Below are 23,302 nucleotides of genomic sequence, written 5' to 3'. Positions count from 1 at the left end.
GGGAATAGAATTGCACAAATGATAACAGTGTAACACAGCACAATTCGGACCATCAGAAGCCTTCAGAATAAGTTGTCTAGTCTTTTTTTCCAAGAAAAAAGTTGCAAAAAATAAGGGATTTAAGAGCTTGACTACAATATGTACAGCGAAATACATGGAACAGAAGAGGCATTTAAAATCCTGCTGTTGGTCACTGTTAGTGAATTAGTTAAATTTTCTTAAATACAAAATAAATAAGAGATTACTATAAGCAAAAATGATCACATTTTCTTCTAAGACTGTAAGATCGGTGTCATCGTGTGCTCCAGGCTACTTTTGAACTTAATCTCTCTGCATCAGCCTCTGGTGTGGTGGGGTTATACGTGTGTGTACCACATCTACATCCTTAATCTATTTCCAGACTTGTGTCACTAGACATCACTGCTTTATTGGCAGGAGACAAAATGGCGTTGTATTTTGTGTGTGGACATGCGTACATGTGTCCACAGAGGCCAAAAGAGGATGTTGGATCCCTTGCAGCCTAAATTACAAGTGACTGTCAGCTGCCTAATGTGTACTAGGAACTGAATTCCAGTTCTGCAAGAACAGCAAGTACCCTTATTCATTGATCTATCCCTCCAGGCCTCCAAAGACACAGAAGGTAAGTTTTCATATATATATATATATATATATATTTAAAGTTCAGAGTAACCGAAAAATTTGTTTGCTAAGCCCTGCCTCCCAAAGTGTTTACATATTTCACATAAATAATTAATTGAACCTAAATCTGACATGTCTGACAACTTTTAGAAATGTATAGACCCTAAACCTAACAATATACTAGTTAAAAATGTATTAGTAATTAAAACACCAAGCAAAGGTTCAGGAAGCTACAGTAGCTGCTGGAAGGTCTGAACTTTACCTTACCATATGTTAATGACAATTTCCAGCCACATCCCAACAAGTCCATCAAAGTCCCCACGCTGCTTTTACAAATAAAAATACTGATGTAACTCAGGACAGACAGGAATTGGCTTCCTCTGTTCTCAGTCTCGCATATAAATCATACTGTTTTGAATATGATTTGACCACTGATGTAAATATCGAGTGAGCATTACTGAAACAAACCACAGTGCTGATAGCAGGTGGGATGACTTACGCTGTCTCAGTAATCTATACTATGGAACCATTAGGACCGTACAGTAGCTGCTGACATGGACTTTTCTACAAGGTACATGCAGTCATTCTCGCCAGGTCTGCTCACTGTCACCGACAGGTAAGGAGTAGTTAAATAGCTCGAGCTCATTGGAATTGGCTGACTTACCTAAGCTCGACCTTGTGTTGGATCTTTCTATTATTGCGTGCTTACTGGGGTTGTTTAATACTGAGCGTTTGGCCAGGGAGATGTCAGCAGTAACTCTTGTGATGGATATCCTATTGGAGAAAAGGAAAACCTAAGATTATTCATCTAATAAAACAGAAGTGCATGTCCAAAATATAAAGGATGGTGGATATACAAGTATACATATCCGGAGCTGGGAGATTGCTTAGTAGTGAAAGAGCATTTGCTCTTTCAGAGAAGCCAGGTCTGCTTTCTCACACCTGCATGGTGGTTCAGAACCGTTTGTAATTCCAGTTGCAGGGGATTCGGTGCCCTCTTCTGACCTCCATGCGCTCCAGGCAAACACATGACGAACATACATACATGCAGACAAAACACATCCAATAAATAGAGGCTTGAAATACAGACATATACCTATATTTATGTATGTGTGTACACACAGATACATGTTTCAAAACCGACTTATTAGGAGGGATAATAGTTTATTATGCACCTGTCTTGCCCAGCATTTAAAGGTTGCTTACCAAGTCTGATTAAATTGTCCCTGGAACTAGAAAGAGATCCACATTTACAGATGAAAAATAAAACATGAAACCACACAAGACTTAGAATGACATTGTGTTATGTAAACAAAAGCAAAGACCACTATTAATCTAACTGAGATTTCTACCTGTAGTCTTAGCCCATGTACAGTGCTGTGACACAGGAAGGTGGCAGACCAGCCTTCCTTCAGAGAACTAAGAATCCAGTGAGAGAGATGGAGAATGACCATGGTTCCGAATGGTAGCAGTATGGTATGAGGAGTACATGTAGCCTATGAGAGCAGTAAGACGGTGAAAGGGTTCATACAGCACGAGATAAAGTCATCGTATGTGGAAGGGGAGAATAGGAAGCAGCTTGGGAAAGCTGAGTATTCGGGGAATATTCACATAGGCATTAGGAAAAGTGTGAGACAAAGAGAGACAGAGAATCCCCAAAGAAACTGGGGCCAAAGCTGGTGACCAAAGCCAAGAGGCTTAAAGTCTGTTCTCAAGGCAGAGCATCTCAGACCATCAAGTGCCTACTAAGAATTACTTTTCTATTTGGTATAAAACCACAGACTTAAGTAAGTTGTAGGGGTGCCTGACTACAGGGACATTAGATAGCAAGGGAAAAGTGATTCTGACTGTTGAGTTCCCATCCCATTCCATTTTGGTCTTTTGGAAGCCCAACTTATGCTCATTACATTTATGTCCTTGAGGTATCAGAAAGGAGCCTGATTTCTGAACAAACAACACAGTGACTAAACTACATGTAAACAACCACTTGTCTCCTCTATGAAATACTCAACAAGTGTGTCTTAGAAGGAACCATGAAGCCTGGGAGCACAGCCCTTGCTGCTTATGCCTGTTTGCCCCTTCCTTAAATATAAGAGCATGACTAGGCACCTTTGCAAATGTCTTATAGGAGAGACTATGAAACAACCGACCATTAGTAAATAGATACCTTGAAGGCTAAATTATGTTCATAGAATTGAAACAGTTTATGCTTAAAACCTCGAGACTAAGACGCTTTTAAAAATTAAAAAAAAAAACTGACGTAGAATTGAAAATGGTGAAAATATGAAGTTGGGTCTCCTCTGAAAGAATACAAGCAAAGAGAGAAAACAGGAGAGTAAAGCTTGAAAATTAAAGAATTGCCCAGCAGTTCAAATTCCGAAGAATTAAAAGCTAAAGAATTAATTCTAGAGTCAGGAGTCAGGATTTTTATATTAAAAGCATCTAGCACTGATTGAAATCCATCCCAGACATAAATCCCATCACACTAGGAACCAGACCCCCCCCCCCAAAAAAAAAGAAACTTCCAAGGAAAGCAGGGCTTTAGATTCTCAAGAGCAACATGGGGCCAGAAGGTTACAAAGCAAAGGCCTCCAGAATCCCCAGGCTGAGGCTGAGGCCAAGTGCCACAGGGCAACCTTGTCTTCCCAGCACTTGGAAGATGAAGCATCTGGACTCATAGTACATGGTCAGCCCCACCTATATAGTGAGACCCCCATCTCAACAGTAACAAGATCCTTAGCCGTTTACATCATCAGTTAAGTAGGTTGACTGAAGACCTTTGTAGACATTCTAGGGCTAGGATTGACGGGTCTGTTTGACTAAAATGGAAGAGGAGAGCTGGATGGACAGATGACAAGGATGAGGACAGATCCAACCCAAAAGCTTAGGGAGAAATCCCTAAGCACGGTGGCCAGGAGGCCAGGATGCTCTTGTGTGCTTGGGGGTGAGGTGGACATCACTGGGAAGCTCCAGCTATGCCTCATATAACAGGGTTCCCTTTATGCTGAGCACAGAGAACACATGGCTACTAAAGTCATTGCTCCTAAAGTACAGTTTCAGAATGCCTGCTGTATGCTCACATGGGTCAGGTGTATTTACCTGGGCAACACAGTGAGATGACCCCACCCCTATATCATAAAAATGAGTCTTTCATAGAATGTAAACGCTTATGTAGGAAGAAAGACTGCAGAGAAGCAGACAGATACCTGATGTCAGTGTGGCAAGTTCCATTAGGAAATTAAGGCAGGTTAGTGAGGATGGAGATGGGATAGCATGGAAGGTGTAATTCTGAACTGTCCATTAATGTGGGACTTGGAAGGAGGAAGTCTTACGGATACCGAGGGAAGGGGATTCCAAGATCAGACGGAGTATCTAAGTGATAAGGACCTTCATATAACATCCAAGTGCGACCCATGTGATGCTGATGGCCAAAGGACTAGTTAGGTACCTCCTCAATGGTGACTTGTTTCCTACTGCTGATGGGGAAGCCTTTCTATGCTTCATAATTCGTGAACCTGAATCAGCCCCCAAATAATTGAGGACCTAAGGGCAAAAATTCTGGAGATAATTAGGTTTAGAGTAGTGGTCCTTAACCCTCACAGATTATGTAAGTCATCCTCTAAGCATCTAATGACAGAAATGTCCTTACCTTATCCTTTGAATTTGGTCCAAGACAAAATAGGATATAAACTCTCAGGAGGGTTGTTCTGTTTACAAGATATACTCTATGCCACTAGGCATCAAACTTGAGCTCTTTCTACTGCAGCCTCCTGAGTACTGGATCTATAGGTATGTGTCACTTAAGCCTGGTCTCTTCTCTGACCCCTCATATGTACTTCAGGTGATTGTGTTGAGCAGCCACTATATAAAACCATTACTTTTGAAGACATCTCACATTTCCTACACCAGACAATGAAGTGATGTAATGATTCCCAGGATTATTGATTTCCAACCAGAGTCTTTCACAGACCATTCTGAAAGTGACGTCTACTGTCTCTGGAGCAATTCGGCACATATGCTAAATTCAGGGCTGACAACTGATATTTTGCAAGTCACCAGGGAAGAAAGCCACCAGTTTTACCCCAGCTGGTAGCTTGTGTCTTTCACCACTGCCTTGTTAATGCTTCTGTCATTGTTCTGCAAGTTAAGATCGCTTCACCTACATCACAGAAGTGGTTATGGCAGCCCCACCCTACTACTCCTCAACAGAAGGAAGAGGATTTATTGGCTCTTTAGGACAACGCACATGCTGTTTCACTGCCCACAGTGACTCTTGACTACTCTCCAGAGCTCCCACAAATGATCTTAACTGTGAGGACTTAATACCACAATTCTTGGCAGCCTAGGACCTTTGTTTGGGCAACATGCCCCACCTTATTTTCCCTTGTAGTCCTAACGTTTTTTAAATATAACTAATTTAGTGAATTGTAAAGATTAAATTTTCTTTTGGACTCCTGTAAACCCACACATCTGAGGCTTCTGACAAGTTTCTACTCTGTGTCTGCCTTGTTTTGCCAACATTAAAGGCATTTAATGGAACAGTTACTCTAGATATGCTCCCATGAGTAAAGGTGATATCTGTACACATTGATATTCTGCTTTATGGGTTCTGGTCCCTGTATGGTTTTAGGCACCCTTTATGCATGGTCACAGGTCTAGAGTGTTGAAGTGCAGCACCTGGTTCAAAATGGGCAAAGCAAGCCCATCAGTAATGCACGTGGAAAATACTGTTGTCTAGAGACAGTAGATTGGCTCTACATGCTGTTATTTTGTTTATTTGCTTCCCAGATAAAAATCAGCCCCGTTATGTGGTTCTATAGAAAATGTGTCTGGATCCAGATTCATAAATGCTCAGGATTGGACAGATGTAGTAAGTTGGCAAATCTTACGTGTCCATCTTTTGCATTTAGAACACAGCAGTGAGTATTTCATTTATCCATCTATCTATCCATCCATTCAGAGACACCACATTGCCTACGTTAGCAGAATTCGGGCATTATGCAGATAATTCCAGATTGTGATAAATGATAGAACCAAGAACAATGAAATAAAAGTCAAACTAGGACCATTCAAAGCCTGCCTTTCCTGGCACAAATGACCAGCTACTTCATAAAGTTATGAAATAATCTAACAGCATTTGGCCCCATAGCCCTTTAATGTCTTCTGTTCTGCCCAAACACAGCTACAGTCCCCCTTCCTGTTTCTTCCAGTCCTTTCCTTCATCACACACTGTGTCGGTTATGCTGCTTCCCTACCTGTGCCAGCAATGATTGTCTGTGCAGGCACGGTCTGTACAATACTGCATAGAAATCTGTAAGGGCACTGGGATGTATATGTGCGGTAAATTCTAGAAATGTATATGTGCGGTAAATCCTATTTTTCTTGTTAGCATAGAGGAAGAAGAATATGGCAAGGAACTAGATTTATCATATTGGAAATGCAAACCTGCATGGTACACTGCACGCTTCCAGGCTGCTGTTATCTGGTCTCAGTTTAAACCTTGAGGTTTTTACATTCTGGGTTTTTATCATGTCTCTGACAGGTAAGGGATTGGCCTAGCATTTATTATGACACCCATTGATTATTTGAGTCCAGTCTGTCTTAAAGTTGTTATACATGCTTTCTGAGGTCTCTGTGATTGAAGAAAGTGGTTTCCTTCAGTTAAGTTTCATCCAAGTAGATATTTGTCATGTTTGTATACTATGTTTGTCTAGAATACTGTAGTTCTTGTACCAGTGTTTATAACCTCAGCTTGGCCTGACCCCACTTCTTCCTTAAGATCCCCCGGCATACTGCTCCCCACATAAACTATGTCTTGTACTCACTCTTTGGTCTTCAAGAAGGCTTGTACCATGTCCTCTTTGTAGACCTCTATCTCCCATGAAGCTCAGGTCCCTGTCGTTTTTACTTTTTTTTTTTCAAGTTGAGGAAGGGAAGCCTGAGTCCCATCTCATAGGAAGGACTTTCTAGATATATAATGTCGATTTCCTGCGTGTGTCCTCAGTGTTCTTCTGTATACACGATGCTGCATCGCCTCCTGACCTTCATTCCACTGCCGCCCCATACTGGCCATGCCCTCCCCCCGTTTCAGTTGGTGAGATCTTAGTAGAAATAAAATCCTTCTGGATGGGAACATCCTCAAATCTGTTGGTTTCTCCTTTCTCCTACCTATACATTGTATATGCACACACACACACACACACACAGACACAGACACACACACAAAGAGACAGACACACAGACACAGACAGACACACACACATCCGCATGCACATTCACTTTGTGCTTTTGTTTATATTCTATTTTGCTGTACAAGTTTCAACTTAAAATTTACACACATGCTCTAAAAAGACAGGGACAGAGGCTTCGCTGTGTCTACATTTCTCTAGCAAAGAAAACCATGATTCATCTCAACTCTCTTTTCATATTGAGTACTTCTTCAGGCACTGGGCGTGCCAGGGTTCACAAAACACTGAAGGACCCTGCCCTCACATTCTAGCTGGGGAATAATAACAAAACAGTCATATGAAAGAACACCAGAAGAATGGAGAAGGGAGAAAGGCCACATTGCCAGCAGAGGATGTGGAGGAAAAGTTCATACCAGAGGGAACAGCACAAACCAGGTACTGTGTGGGCATGAGTCTAGCTGGCTGCAGCACAGGCAATGCTAATGAAGGCAGTGTCAGGGAGAGTCTGACAGGAGTGGATCTGAAGACATGATCGTGAATACAGTCAGTTCAATCCAGCATGTCCTGCTATGAAGAAATGGGGGAATGAGGCAACTGGATGAATGGTGGGAGGGCGCTAGGTCAGGTGTGAGGTCAGCTGCAGTAGTTCAGGAAATACTGATGAGGAGAGGGAGATATGTGAGGACCATGTCTGGGTAGTTTGAGAAGGAAATGGGAATGTAGTGGTTGTGGAGAAGTTAACCACTGCTGGGAAACCACAGGATGGGGAAATGCAGAGAATTCAGGCAGTCATGCAAGTAGGGGGAAAGGTAACGGGGTCACTCATGTCTTCTCTTGGCTTTTAATCCTCCTGCCTCAGAAAGAAGCTAGTTGTGAGGCCTGAAATGGCTTTACTCTTCGGCCTCAGTTCTATCTCTAGGGTTCCGGGCATGTGCCAGTCCCTCCTTACCTCTTTTCTTAGTGAGAAAAGAACACAGGTCACTTGGGGAGAGTGTAGTGAGAAGAGGTTAAAGGTCAAAGTGGGAGAGAGCATGACTGGAAAGTCTTAGAAGGAAGAGAGAATGAATAGAACACGGCATGCCTGGGATTATCTCAACAGCCTTAAGGTGGCTCATGAATTGGGAGTAAAACAATGAACAGAGGTGGGGCCACAGTTAGCTTATAGATGAAGGTATAGGGACCAGAATATCCTGGGTTGAGAATACGCAGTGCAAACAGTGGCTCAGATTGCACTAAAGGCACCCTACTTCCTGTCAGAGCAAAGAAAAATTTACTCTTGGGATCAAATATCTTCTTCCCCACAGGGTTTGACCATGTTCAAGACAGAACTACACAAAAACCAGCATTGTAAAATACTCACCGTCCTTCAAATCTGTGTTTTAGAAAATCAAACAGTGCTTTTTGCATCATATCTGTGACCTGTAATTGAATAATAAATTAAAATGTGATAAAAATCTGACGATAAAAAAATTGTTACTGATCACAAGAACCAATTTTACTTTGCTTCGTTATCACATAAAAATGAGGTTAGCATGTTTCCTGTTTTTAAACCCTAATGAAATGAGAAGGTAAAACTTCCGAGCTTAGGGTGTTTTAATAGCAAGCAATTGCTTTGCAGGGCCTTGCAGGCGCTCTCTGTTGGATGCTGTTTCCTGGGTGGGCTGGGTTGTAGCTAGCAGGAATATCCAAGGCAACCTTCAGGGAAGCAAAGCACACAGACCACAGCCAGAAAACAGTATGCTTTGCTGCTGTGAGTCCAGTTCCAACTCCGTCCACTGAAGGAGGAGGGCGTCATCACAGAGCATGTTAGCAGGCGAAGGCCAAGTGTACTACAGAGAGCCGTATCCCCAACTCACCTCATACCCCTTCAGGGAGGGGCCCACCAACACCACTGGTCTCATGGATGGTACCACATCGTAAGGAGGAGTGTGCTCTGTCTGCAGAGAAATGAGACATTTTAGACTTCTAAAGCCAGTGGATCTGAAGTACTTCATGTATAAGGCCCTCTTTTCTGAACTCTGTAATATACAAGCACTGAATTTTCATAATTGTCTCTTTTTAAGTAGTAAACCTAATGAAAACTAAGTCTGTTTTATTTTCCTAAAGTTTAAGACACTAACTAGTCTGGTTTCCTTGCCCTGGACTAGTTGAGCATGCCCAGTGCAGACTGGGTGCCTTTGACTCGACTGCACTCTGCGGAGTTGCTCTTCAGGTACCCTTGGGTTTTCAGAAGAGTTTAATGGATCACAGTTAATTACAAAAGAAAGATAAACCCCTGTTTCCTTTGCATGTGATGTGTTGGCCTTACCAGGATACCACCTAGTTTCCAAGCATGTGTCACTAACTGCCAACTGCTCGGAGTGCCACTGCAATGAAGAGGGGGCAGACATTGGCTTGCACGCATGCTGCAAAACAGCTGCCATCACCATTGGTCACCACTTCAGGATTAATGCTTCGAGATTTGGGGCCTCTCTTTCTTGACATTGAGCAACTTCTCAAATCAATGTGTATTGGAAAGAAGGTGAACAATCTGTCATAATTTGACTACTTCGCACAGCTAATCTGTTTCTCAAGCAAGCATTAGCCGGTTTCTGTTCCATAACTGATTCATGCCTTCCTGTAGGTAATTTATTACATTTTAAAGAAGTCTAGGGCAGGAGCTAAACTTTATTGCCGTTTCTAAAACTATCACCATTTGGCTTGCTTTCTTCGATTAAAAACCTGGGGCTTAGATAACACAGTTAGCTCAATGGAATGTAAACAAGCTCTTGCAGGGCAGCTCGAAAGCGATGCAGAACTACCCTTTTAATGCATAAGGGCAGGGGAGAGGGGTTGCAGGTACTCGGTGAGCAAATCAATTATACATCTTCCCCAAAGGAGCAGCTGAAAAATATATTTCAATGTCACAACAAAAGAAATTTTCTTTATGCTATTTTAAGAATTTGATCAAGTGAGGTACATGTAATATTTGCACCTTTGAGTCACTGAAAAGCACCCATCACAAACTGGCTGTATTTTGGTACTTCTGTTGCTTATGGACTATTTAGACACACATCAAATTCAATAGTGTCAACCCTACCAGTAGTCATAGACCATATAATCAAAAGAAAAAATATATTACTGTGAAAGGGCCATTCACCTTTTACTGCTTAATATTTTCCCTAGCACTCAAAACTTCCTTTTAGTAGACATAATAAAGATAAAATGCATATTTGAATGAAATAAAAAACACGACAAACACAGTACAGTAACATCACAAAAGGCAGACAAGCAGACAAGCAGCACCCTAAAAGCAGCCTAAAGCACAGAAGAAGGCTGGCGTGGATTCGCACACAGCAGACGCTCTTGTTCTGCGTTCTATGTCAGCACAGAGCACGGAACACGAGAAGAATGAGCACGTGTGCGGCATCGTGAGCATATTTGTTAAGTGGTTATATTTCATATCACTTTGGTTTGCACTGAAAATACCTAGAGGTCACATCCCTTTGATAGTACACACCTCCACCCTTTCTTCATTACTTTTAGGATTATAAATTACAAGCATTGCAGTAACTATTACGATACTAATAAAAGTAATTAAGCTATTGTAATAAGCTATTAAGGAATCTGGGTGGCCCAGTATTAGATAGGACTTTGGTTCCTTCAGCCTGTGACGGTCTCTAGAAAAGGGTAACCCATGCTGGTCATCAGGTAGCTTCTGTGCCAGCAGGGGTAACAAGAGAAATTACCTTATTTGATGGAATATTTTGATACTTCGTGCTGTATAATGACAACATTTTTATCTGCCCTTTCATCTAAGCCATTTTTTTGTTTGAACTCTTTAGTGGAAAATTGAGGATAAAGCTGTTTAATGTTTTCAAATTTGCAGGCAGGTAAACTGCAAAGAGCTCTCTAATGAGCGTGATCAGGTTGATGCTGCTACTTGCTGAAGTCCAGAGAGGCTGAGCAGTGTTGAGTCTAAGAAACACCTGCGCTGTGGGCACCTGCTCTGTGGGCACCTGCGCTGTGGGCACCTGCGCTGTGGGCACCTGCGCTGTGGGCACCTGAGGTTACCCAGCTGCAAGCTTCAGTTGTGAGGACAAGGCTGGACCAGAGACATGGCCCATTCGTGTGGAAGACAGTCAGGTCGGGGCTTTCTGTGTCAACAAAAGTTCAGGGGTTTAAAATTGTGCCTGGAGTTCTCTCTTTAATGATTATTTAAAAAGAAAAAAGCAGCTTATTCTTTTGTAGAATGGTAACTTATTGTTACACTCTACAGAGGTTTCTTTTTCTTTCTTTCTCTGTGTGCCCGTGTGTTTGTGCGTGTGAGTGAAGGTGAGGCTTTTAATTTGCTGAAGTCTAGGGCAGGATAGATTTTACTTTATACATAAGGTAAAAATACCCATTCTTGTGCCAGCTTGGTAACATTAGGTATTGTGAATCTAAAAGCAAAGCAGATGTGGAAGACGCTGTGTCAAAGGAGGTGAAAAAAAATGGAAATTGAGCAATCTTTAAAAAAAAATACCATTATTAGACAATGAAACACACGGAGGGAAAACTTGAATGAAGAAGTCTTGGGGTCTCCCTGGATTTTCCTCTCAGGGTACAGCAGTGGTATACGGCACCCTGACTGATCAATGGCAGAGGCTCTTCACATGGCCAGCAGCCCCACCGGCTAACAGGTGTGAAGCTGCGATCTGATTGGTGGAGAAGGGAAGAGCGCTGGGAGAGTGTATGTATGATGATAGGGAAAACTCGTAGTAAAGGCTAAACAAGCCTACAGTTCTCCACTGGTCTTGTTCATCAGCAGATTTTGCACCTAGTGGGTTAGAAGTTTAAATACTGATGGAATTAAAAATTGAATGACCTTTTTTCTTTTTAAAAAATGCATAAGCAATATACCTGGATATCATAAACAAGTATCCAGTAACTGCATTAATATGCTTGATTATAACTTATGTTTCTGGCAAAAAGAGAGGCAGACAGTAAAAACATGTACACATGTACAACTGAGGTATGTTGGACAGCACAGCCAGGCCTGGACATCCTCGAGTGTTTGAATAAAGTCCCTTGGTGGCATGTATCATTCCATCAAAAAGGATACGTACTGTAGTGGCATTTCAACAGGGCACTCACGCATTTAGTTGCTGTGAGCTATATGGATTCAGTTAGCTATTGACAGACTGTCTAAGGACCAGGATGACTGTCCTTCATAAAACCACGTGAACTGATGCTAATGATGCCATTGGCAGGAGAAACACGAGCATGTCAACGTTGACTTACCGACTTCTGCTTCTGCTTAGCTACAGCGGCATGGAAAAGAAACAAAGAATAACAGAGCATGCGTGTTACTGACTTGTCAAAGGACGCAGACATAACAGGACCGGAAGTGTGACGCAGTGCAGTGGAGCCATGGACAACAGGAGCTAGGGAGTTGGGGTTACCTTCTTAAAGAAGGGCATTCTTTTCTCTTTGGAGTGGGGTGACGTTACACTGTTTGCACTGGGCTTAGGGGAGCGGTGGTTTGCTGGAATATCATTCTCTTCTGCATCTAAGCCAGTAGCATCTATGTCTATAGCTATATACAGACAAACAATTCAAAAGTCGTCAGGTGGATAGGAGAGGAAAAGCAGGTTATAAAGAAAATAAAACAAAAGCAAATAGACTGACCACTGTAGAAGATTTATCATGAATGTACAGCCTATTACAGTGTAAAATAAGGATGCAATGCAGTCAAATCTAGCAAGACTGAAAGATACCCTTGTGATAGCTGCTTGCACAAGTCAGCTGGATCTCTGAGTGCTTTTAGAGAAACACTTTTTACTTGTTTCAAATGTTGATATTCTTCCTATTCGATTATAAATGTAATTTACAAAGCACTTGGCCTTAGTACAAGGTCATGGCTCAGCTCTTAGGTAAAAGACAAGTACTTTGGAAACATTTAATATGATAGGCTTCAGTCTTCTCATTTTATGAAAGGAGAACAGGGACCAGGTAAAAAGTTTCATTAGAAGTATAATAGACATTTAAAGAAAAGAGAATAGAAAACCCTTAATCCAGGATATACCCAAGAAGTCATAAATGACTGTTAGGGTGTTCTGGGACACATAGGAATGAAGTTTCTTCAAGGTAGAATGTGTGTCCTCAGATACCCTGACTGATGACTGATGGGAAATACCACATTAACAAAATCATTATTTCAAAGTCAATTAGGATTTCATTATTTCAAAATCAGAGACCCAAGTCTCTGAGGCAGAGTTCAAGGGCTCCAAAGAACAGGCTTCTTGTTTCCTCATGAGTGAAGCTTCCAGGTTGGGTGCTAGGAGCATTTTTTACTCCTGAAATGCGTTTTACCTGAATATACAGCTCTAAAACCAGGAGGTGGGAAAAAAGATGCATACTTTCATTTTCAATTTTCTGTAAACCTTCTACATTTTATCAACTACAGAATCCAGTAGGGAGTTTCTGAGATCAGCTCAAAACCACCCGTGTTTTTAAGACTCAGAGACTGAATCCACAGAATGCCAGTGGCTTGCTCTTGGCAGAAGTCCAGCAGTGCCAGGCTGTGGACCCACAGCTCTTTCCTTACAATTGTGCCCATGGCTGCACCACACCACCTTGTAGGTGAGGTGCCTTCACCATCTGGATGCATTCTTTCTGTTCCTTTTACTTCCTCATTGGTCATGTCCATGAGACCAGGGTTTAGAACAGTATCAGAAATGAGCTTACTAGGTAATTACTTTATGGCCGGAGTAGGCCAAGCAGTAGAAAAAGGAAATGAATTCACCCCATAAGACCATTTGCAAAATGTTAACTCCTGAACAAACACCACAGTGCACTGATTTAAGGAACAAATAACTCGGTAGAGTAACAGTTTGTCCTTAGGTTCAACTACCCTGAAACACAAGCTGAACTGAGGCTTACAGCTGCCTGCCGCTCCTGACCTTTTCAAAGGACCCAAGGTCATCTGGTACACAGCACATTACTTTGCAGTTTTACAGTTACTATGATTTGAGTGGTTTCAGACTAGAGAGAGGCAGATCTCCTGTTTAATTGGTTGGTTGGTTGGTTTGATGGATGGATGGATGGATGGATGGATTGATTAGTTCAGAAGTCTGTGAAGGGGTGAACTTCTGGCACTTTAGCACAGTGTTGCAGCTCTGGTAGTTTATGGGTAAGGGACTATCTTTTGGTCTAGTATATGCATAACTAGTTAGTTAAAGGTTCAGGCCTTGATCTGCAGAGCAGTGCCACAGTCAAGATTTCAGGTGTTGGGAACCAATCTAGACGTTTACACCACACTACAGCTTTGCTCACGTTGAAGGACTTTTTAATGTGCTCGTTAACAAAGAAGCACAATTAACATCTGGACAGGAAGACGGGCATCTAGGTTACTATTCTAATAACAGGTCTTAACCAATATCAAGTCTCTTTCCCTTCTGGTGGCATATTCCCATATACTCTATTCTTCTGACCTTTCACTGGGTTTAGGAAAGCCACATCTAGGCATGAGCACCCTCCAAGAACTTTATTAGAAACAAAGCTAGAAACCCCAACAAATACGAGAGCTCACAGGCTTCCAGGATGGTGACATTTCTGAAGTGGACTTTAGGATTTGTCTGCTGAATCTCATCTGTTGTGATCATCAGATAGACTTGTTTTAAAAGGAAATTGTTAACAAACAGAATTTAAACTGGAAATGCATAATGAATGGGTATGCATACAGGTCGAGCCCAGGCAAGGGTGAGATGTTCAGTCACTCACACAGAGCCTGGATTCCGGAGGGAAATTCACCTGCATCTCAGCAGCACGAGCCCCAGATCTCTTTCCGGCTTAGTGCTCGGTGACTTTCTGCTTTACCTTAGGTCGGGAAGTGTTTGCAGAATTCTGAAACAATTCTAAATGCAGATTCAGAACACGTTTACCAAGCTTTCCTAGCCTTTCAGTTTCTGTTCACTCACCTAACTCAGACGATGCTTCTCATGAGAGACGCTGCCCACATTAATCACACACTTGTATTCCCTTATCCAGGCAAACATTAGCATTACTAGGGAAAAGTATTTCCACATATTTAAAAAATTTCATTCCTTTTCACTATCATTTTCCTGCCTCATTCCTTATTTATTTAGAGAAACTTAGAAACATATTTTAGCTTACTCTTACAGCTTGGGTCAAGTCAAGCCAAGTTCAGGGGTGAGGTCTAGGCACAGGTGTAGTTTGAGGTATGTGTTGTGCAATCTCATTACATATATGGGGATTGGGAATTACTTCTTGGTCTAGCAGTGAGTTGGAAACTAAAGTTAGAACCTCTGGTAAGCAAAACATTAAGTTACACTCGAAAGCCAGTTCACATTTGCTACAGAGCAGTTAGCTGTCCTTGGTAGGAGACTAGGAAAAAATTTCTCCATGATTTTCTGAAGATTCTTTTTAGATCCATTGAGCTCCTGATAAGAAACTCATCAGAGAGCTCAGGTATTCTGATAGTGTATCTTACATTTGTTTTGTTTTCTCCAGGCCAATCAATATCAGTGTTTTCTCTTCTTAGCATGTAGGGAAGTTACTCTCAAGTCCTGTATCTTTTAAATACTCCAGTGAAATTTTAAGCTCATTTTCATGTCATCATGTTTATGATTTATGGACAGATTTTTCAGTAGTGATAACATGTGACTCCAAAAATTAAATATTATTTGACATGCACACTTAATTTTTCCCCAGTGCATGGGCAACTTTTAAGCATTTCACTAACACAAGTCAAGGTTGCATTACCAGTAGAGGACAGAGAAGAGTTTTACTTAACTCCAGCAGGGATTTTATCACAATCTGATATAACCTTCTTTGATGCTAGGGCCCCCATACAGTCTTCAGAACCATCCTAAGATGGTCCTTTAGGTCTTTAAGGAATCTGTAAGGGCTAGAGAGGAATTCCTGGCCTTTCACATGTTCCTTCCCTTGTGTGTACATGGATTCCTGATTGCTCCTCCATCAAGGCAGATGTATGTACCTCATTAACACTGCAAGGCCTTTGGTTTCTACTCTGAGCAAACTAGCTTGCTTAACAGTCAGTGGCTTTAAATTGTTGCAAGTTATATGTGTATAGTTTTTCCAACCAATATAGATCCCAAATTGACATATTTTTCTGCCCAGATTTTGCTCACTTAAAAATATATATACTTTTGCTAAATATTTACTTGATAAAAGGTGTCAACCTTCAGTAAGTGCATATAGAGCTTCAAGTTTGCACATGATGCAAAGATGCTGGATTTATTAGACAAAATACAGCAAAATACACTGAAATTGAAATTCATGTAAAGTTTTGCTGTCCTTGTCATGTCACGGCAGGGACTAGGGTAAGCAATTAAATTACCACTGTTACTTCTATGAACAGTTAGAGCAAACACAGGCTACATTCTTCTTTGATATTTAATGCCAGAAAAAAATGTCCACATCACCCCTAATTTCATGGGGACCTTTTTATATCTGATGAATTTCCACATTTGCAGGTTTGTAAATTCATGCAACTAAAGAAGTTCCAGATAGCACGAGAGGCAAACTCTGGTCAGCACTGATGACCTACTCACCAGATGATGGAGGTGTCGATTTTCTGGAACTGGGTACTATGTCACCCAAACTGGATGATGAATTTCCTCCTGATTTACTGAAGTGAAGCAAAAACAGATTAAACCCAACAGTTGTTTCAGATGCTAAAACATTGTACTGCTGGATAAATGTTATAATTAATAAACTGTGTCTTTAGTGAACTTTTAAAAACTGTGTATTTGTTTAAAAGAAGCAAACAAGTCATTAACCAATATAGATTCCTGTGGTACTCAAAACATTTTTGATGATAGTTTCTGTTTGGAAATTCAGGGTTTAATTTTTTTTCTTAATGTCCCTAAGAGGATGGGAAAGAGCTAGGGTATTTTCTCTGCCCCTCAAGTTCCAGTCACAGATCTTAGATGGCCAGAGAGGAGAGAGATCCTTTGCCTTTTCATTTGGAGGGTGTGGAGGCAAGGAGTAAGACCTCAACGCTAACACCTAAATCATGTCTCCTCCCTTAGATCCAGTTCGTTTGGGTTAGCTTGATTATTTTAGAAGCTTAAGATTAAAAGTACAGCTTCCATGGCAACGTGCAAAAGAAAATCAATTGGGACAAAGCAATGTCCCAATTCACCAATCTTTAAGACAAACACAGATTGCAATATGAATTAACCAGAAGGCAGTAGTGAACATTTTCCAAACAAGATTAACAAGCAGGATTCTACTTGGTTGAATTGTGAAGATTATTCAACACTTCTGAAAGGGTCAAAGGAGAATCCTCTAAAAACATGCTTTGGAAGAAAATGTCAGAATGATATCTAATATATCGTATGCTAATTTTAAAAATAAAAACCTAAAAAAATCAAAGTTTAAAAAATCCTCCTAAACCATCAGACTCAAGTGTGATGGAGCATTTGCTTACGTGTCTTAGAACACTGGGGTTGATAGAATGGGTGGTTAAGGGTGTCATTCCTTAGCACATAAAAGTCCCAGAAACATGCTATTAGATTATGGATATCATGGAATTCAGGCAGTATGACTGTGCTCCCCTGTGTTCCTTGTCATGGATGAGCCAGTTGTACGAGAAAGAACCCTGTGCCACCTAAGAGGCACTGTCACCCTAGCTCAACACTGCTGTGCAGGCTGCTCTGCCCTGGCTGGTTGAGTTTTCCCCCACCCGTTAAGCATTTTAATAGATGAGGCAAAGGTCAGACACTTTACTAAACAACCAGCAGGTGGGCTCTGTGTCTCCCTAAGAGTTCCAATAAGGACATGAGGGAGCGAACACAGCTATCAGAAAGTACAGCTTACAGAGTCGCTGTTGGCAAACACACAAGGATGCTTATTGCTAAGGCCCAGCACCGCCTTCCTGCAGCTTCCACCTTTTGCTTGGATTCCTCTGAAGTCTAACTTTAGTTCAAGCACGGCTTCGCTCTTCTATTTCATGTTTTAATAGGCGGTATACTGGGTTGTGTAAAATTGTGACAGATGCTGCTAATAGCTAAAACAGTCAGAGGCAGATGTGACATGCACATGCCAAGTTCTTGAACTGTGCTCTGACATTAATGGCTTTGATGTTTGTTAGTCTTTTTAAACATCTTTATTATTATGTGTGAGTGTTTCACCTACATATATGTAAATGCACCCACTGTGTGCAGTGTCCATGGAAGCCTGAAGAGGACATCTGATCCCCTGGGACTGAGGTTATAAACAGGTATTAGACACCATGTGGGTATTGACAACTGAACACAGGTTCTCTGGAGGAGCAGCCATGACGTTACTAAACACAGAGTTGTCACTCTAGCCCCTGATCTTTGTCAGTCTGAAATTTGTGTGTATGTGTGTGTGTGTGCATGTATGTGTATATGTATATAATATACATATATCTGCATATGCAAAATCCAGCCTTATGAAATATGTTGTTCTATATATATTTATACTCTATATGTATGTGTGCATGTGTATATACACATATATGTATATATACATATACATACACACTGACTTTGATTATGTCCTTAGAAAATATACAAAAGTGTGGGAAGGCAAATAGGTGTAAATACTTGTGGAAGAGAGTGGATGCACTTAAACACATCTAAACCAAAGGCTGGTAGAGAAATGCAATGAAATAAAGTCAAAGAAAGAATATACAGTTCTAAAAGGAAGTAGCCCAGCTTTGTAGGATAAATTGCAAGACACATAAATTGTGAGACAGTGATCAAGTTCTGGTTTTAATGAGACTATGTATCTTTAGTTTCACTCATCTGGTGATAGCAGGTGAAAAATACTTCCTAACACTAAAATTTTAGCACACACCATGGAGTTTACATTAAACAAACAAGCAAGTTGTAATGGAGTAAGACAGAAACCCAGCCACCCACAGGAAGATAGAGTCTTCCTCATCTCCCTGCTTCCGTCCACGGGAGACGCACACTGTATTCTTTGCCTTAGCTATACTGGTTTCAGAATAAAATCCGCCCCTGGGTGAGAAGCTCTCCTAATGAGTATCTCGGTGAAGCGAAGCCTCCCTCTACAAGCCTCCTAGGAAGGCACAATCAGAATAAGAGGTCTAGCCCATTGCATAACTTCCACTAACTGCTATTCGTGAAGGCAATTTTAAGGTGTCTTTTTTCTGTGCTTAACAGTTGGTAGAATTGAAAATTGGATCTCTCGGGTGAAAATGAAACGAAGAGACCACAGGAGCTGCTATTTGTCAGTGATGCCGGAGACTGAGATCCCTAAAGCCACATTGGGCAGCGACAGACAGACACCGGGATTAGTCACTGTGGCTGCTGCTTGCCGATGTTCAGCAAATGATTAGCACTTCAGAGTCTCCTCTGCACTGGAGGCAAAATTGAATGCTTTGTGACCGCAGCTGTTTTTATTAATGATCATAATTAATTTGATATTCTCTCAGATGGAAGGAAAATCAGAAGCCGGGATGAAGTGGTTTTTAAAAGGAACTGTGATGCTATCTGTGAACGACATCAGCATCTGCTCAATACACAATAAAGACCGCAGTACTCAGTGAGCAACAGGACAGAAGTGAGGGCATTGTCTACGTTTTTATATAAACAGCTGGTTTTTTTTCCTCATACCTGGAGTAGAATTTCCCTTGCTTGGCTCTCTGTTCATGCTGTAGCCTCATGTTCTCTAGTTTGACCGGGCTTGGAATAAATCCGATTTCACAGCCTTCTTTAACCAGCCGTCCTATCCACCAGTCATTATTAAATTTCTACACACAAAATCCAAAGTATTAGAATCGGTACAGGAGGCTTAAAGATCAGAATTGACTTCTACATCAGCTGTTCTCATGGGAGGAAAACATGACAGTTAGAAGCATGCATCTAAGACCAAATGTCAAGGAGCCCTTGGGTTTATGCGTTCAGCTCAGAAGAAATGGGTGCCCAGTTTGGTGTGCCCTGATAGCAGTCCAATAAAGACTGCATTTCCTTGTGTTTCCCATTCCAGTGCTGCCTTTCAGCTACAGCTGAACTCTGTAATAATTGATCAACATTCAAAGATGAATATGCCTAGCAAGAGACAATCAGAAGCTAGGAAGCCTTGCAGAGCTCTTCCCCTTATGAAATTGGATTACTTCGAAGTATTAATATTGAGAGAGGGGTACTGAAATGTTCTTGAAATATTCTGTATCAGTAAAATGCACCTCTGCAGTTTTTTAATCATACAATAGAGTATACACATGTGGTTTTCCTGATGTGGATGCCCACAGCTTGTCTCTTGCAGGTGGATATGTATCTTGTAACTTCGGGATCTATTCTCAGGCATTTTGCAGAATGCTCATGGGTTTTCTTTCCATAGTACAAAATGATCCCGCTCAAAATATTGGCATCAAGGAAAGTCTCTGTCTTAGTCTAACTTTGTTCCTGTGGATGCTCACCTTGGTTTCTGAATACGTTGCTTTCCCTTTCTCATGTCCTCTCTCACACCTTTGTCTAAGAGTTCTGCATTGTGAGTTCACTAGCCTCCTTCACTGCACCAGCATGGGCCAGTTAATTTTCACACTCTCCCTGTGGGAATGCCTCCAACTCTAAATTCCCCCGTCCCCTCCCCCAAAAAGAGCTATGTGCACTCTAGGAAGAATGATTATGTCCGACAGAGCACGCATGTGACATGTGGACACCAAACAAAATGTAATTAAGGCTGATTGCTGAATTTTTCCAATGTACAGACTGTCCTTGTCTGCTTAGGGGAACAGGCATTTTCTTGGCATCAGCTTTTTGTCTCTTGCTCTAATTCCCACCATTCCGTTCTGCTGTGGAAATGATGCCTCCCCGGTGTCCCGGGAGGCAGGCATAGCAGCGCACAATTGGAATCCCAGCACCCAGGTGAATGAAGTGCAGGGAGGGTGGGGAATAGGGAATTGTAGCAAATTTGAGGCCAGACTGGGCTATGGTGAGTTTCAGAGCCTGGGCCACATAAAAGATTCTAGGCCAACCTAGGCCACAGAATGAAATTTCGTCTCATTTAAAAAAAGAAAAGAAGAAGAAGAAAAGAAAAAAGGAGAAAAAATACTCTCTATACATGACTCCAACATCAGACAGCAGAAAAAAATCACATATAGTCAATCAAGGTAAATCATCAAGACATAAAAGGCAGGGCACACATAAAAATGGATCACTTGGCAAAATAGTTCCTAATTTCTGGGGCACAAAGCCCAAAGGGGCCCTGGCAATCCTACTAGGAGCCTCTGACTCCTTTCCACATTAAAAGTTTCTTTATATCGGAAAAGGCTCTGTGCTACTGATTTAGCTGTGTTATACCATGGCAGCTAGAACTAAACCATTCACAGCACTGAGTAAGGGGGAGCTGAAGGTGAGAAATCACACGGAAAGAAACACGTGTTCCTTACTTCCTTAACATGCAGAAAATCTTTTGCCTCGAATGAGATGGCCATGCCGGGCACCGGGACGTCATCCTCCTGGGCTGCGCTGTACCTGACATTGGTCCGAACTGCAAATGCAACAGGTTTTGTCTGAAAAGAGATGGGAGGAAGCGTAAGGAAAGGAATGGCAGTGGCTTTCTCCCTTAAAGGACGAAGATATCCTCTAGCTCTGTTGGAATAACTACTACTTCCCTTGGTTCTTCCTAACGCAGCGGCTTGTTAGTATTCTCAATGAACGGGATAGCTCTCAGCCACACCCACCCACTTCTAAACTAGAAGGAAAAAGCTATTCTCTTTGAAAGCACAGAGGGAAGGAAAGCAAAGATACACGAGTGAAATATCCATTTACAAACTTACAGCAGCCAACAACCGCAAAACAGGACACATATACAAGGCCCGATTCTCTGGTTTGGGTGGGAGAAAGCAGAACCATAGAAACATCCTGAATATCCATTTCCATTAAGCAATAATGATGTATTTCCCAGTGGTGCAATGTTTGAGACGGAAAAATAACTAGAGAATATATGCTTCAGCCTTAGCAACTGTTATTCATGGCTGCAGGGAGTTGCGGAAGCATTGACCTTTTTATCCAACCATTTTTCCTCCTTGAGTTCACCCAGCCACTAAAGATAACATTCATTTAGTCATTCTTCACTTCTTGGTGCTTCTGAAAATCCCCAGATAACTGTCTGTTCTCTACTGGCAATACATGCACACTCAGGAGATGGGTAGATTAAGGAGGCTGGTTTTTGTGGCAAGTATATTCTGAGACCAGTGGCTATTTTCCCTTCTTGTTTCCTCTCCGTTTCTGCAAGAGCAAACAGAAGCAAAGACACTCTGGCCTTCTAGAGGGCTCATGGGAAGGCAAAGCAGCAGAGAGACTAGTACAAAGTACTAGTTAAAGACTAGTACAAAAATCTGGGACACAGTGGGACCCAAGAGATACTCTAGACCTTGAGGGCAGCAAAGCTGGCTCAGCCCTGTAGACTGAAAATCAGGATGAGCTCTGAGACTGAGGTCAAGCTGCCCTTTTCCTACCCTCAGACTGACAGGCTTCCCGGGTTTATCAGAAGAGCTACATCAGGGTTGAAGATAAGGTGACAGAGAAGTTAAACTGCAAAGATGTGGGGCTAGTCCACAGCTCTGCCTGTTCATGCCTCTGCAGGGAGGGATGGGTATCGTAGCCTCATATTTATATCCGTGTTTAGATTCAGGGTCATTAGGTATTAGGATACCAGATTGGCTGGGAACCAATGTCATCATCCCAGTGTCACAGAACTCTGTTAATGCTTTAAGGACTGTGTTCTCAGGCCAGTCTCATGGCTCCGGCATGTTATTTCTGAATCCTTTTCCAACTTGTTTTCCTTCTGTGAGGTATCTGAGGTAGGAGTGCATGATTCAGCCCAGTTTTGCTTCTTATGACCCTGTGCCGAGATACCATGTGGGCACATGCTACATCATGTAAAGTTGACTATTAACATGGCCGTGCTTCATCGCCTCCTTTAAGGTACATAGAATTAAAAGCTTACTACAGATTACCTCATGGAGTAAACTCAGACAGATCACTGAATCAATAAACACCCCTTCACAAGACAGTAGCACCTCACTCTCCAGGCCATGGAGTAAAAGCGCTTTAAGAACATAGTTCTTAGTTACCACAATGTCTTCGGCCTATTTCCAATACTTAAGGGGATGAGAACCAGTTACAAGTGTTAAAATCCTCCATTTTTTTTCTTCCAGGTGGCTCTCATGCATGGCCAGTTATAAAATTTTGAAAGCAAGAGTTTGGGAATGTCTGCCCGCTGACAAGCGGTACGCTGGAAACTGTGCATAGACTGTGGCTGCCACTAAATGGCTAACAGCTGTTCTTCCCAAGTGAAGAAGTAGGTTCCAAAAGCTTTCGGAGAAATCTGGCATGGTGGTTCACGTGGGTAACCCCAGCACTCGGAGAGCTTAGGCAGACTGAGAGTGTGCCTGAAGTCAACCGAGGCTAGAGAGCAAGACCCACTTCATAGAAACAAAACGTGCCACAGCAAAGCTTGTCTCAGCTTGT

At 41.8% G+C, this 23,302-nt stretch overlaps 1 protein-coding gene across 18 annotated transcripts in view; it reads right to left on the bottom strand.

Moving 5' to 3' along the window:
- Cacnb2 (calcium voltage-gated channel auxiliary subunit beta 2) overlaps positions 1–23,302 on the bottom strand; it is a 345,468-nt gene that overhangs the window by 8,555 nt on the left and 313,611 nt on the right. For 9 of the 18 annotated variants that reach the window (XM_039095296.2, NM_001398773.1, XM_006254298.5 and 6 more), the window contains 7 exons: positions 21,217–21,339; positions 19,442–19,578; positions 16,385–16,461; positions 12,251–12,384; positions 8,684–8,764; positions 8,188–8,246; positions 1,304–1,413 (listed from right to left, as the gene is read on the bottom strand). In XM_039095296.2, coding sequence (XP_038951224.1) covers positions 1,304–1,413; positions 8,188–8,246; positions 8,684–8,764; positions 12,251–12,384; positions 16,385–16,461; positions 19,442–19,578; positions 21,217–21,339 — 721 coding nt within the window. Of the gene's footprint in view, positions 1–1,303; positions 1,414–8,187; positions 8,247–8,683; positions 8,765–12,089; positions 12,110–12,250; positions 12,385–16,384; positions 16,462–19,441; positions 19,579–21,216; positions 21,340–23,302 lie in introns of those variants that run through there. The other 9 variants (XM_039095297.2, XM_039095298.2, XM_017600438.3 and 6 more) reach the window with 2 other exon arrangements.

Source organism: Rattus norvegicus, chromosome 17, assembly GCF_036323735.1.
Source record: "Rattus norvegicus strain BN/NHsdMcwi chromosome 17, GRCr8, whole genome shotgun sequence".
Lineage (NCBI taxonomy): Eukaryota > Metazoa > Chordata > Mammalia > Rodentia > Muridae > Rattus > Rattus norvegicus.
Note: the sequence above shows the minus strand (reverse complement) of the source record. Positions and strands in the feature narration are given on the sequence as shown.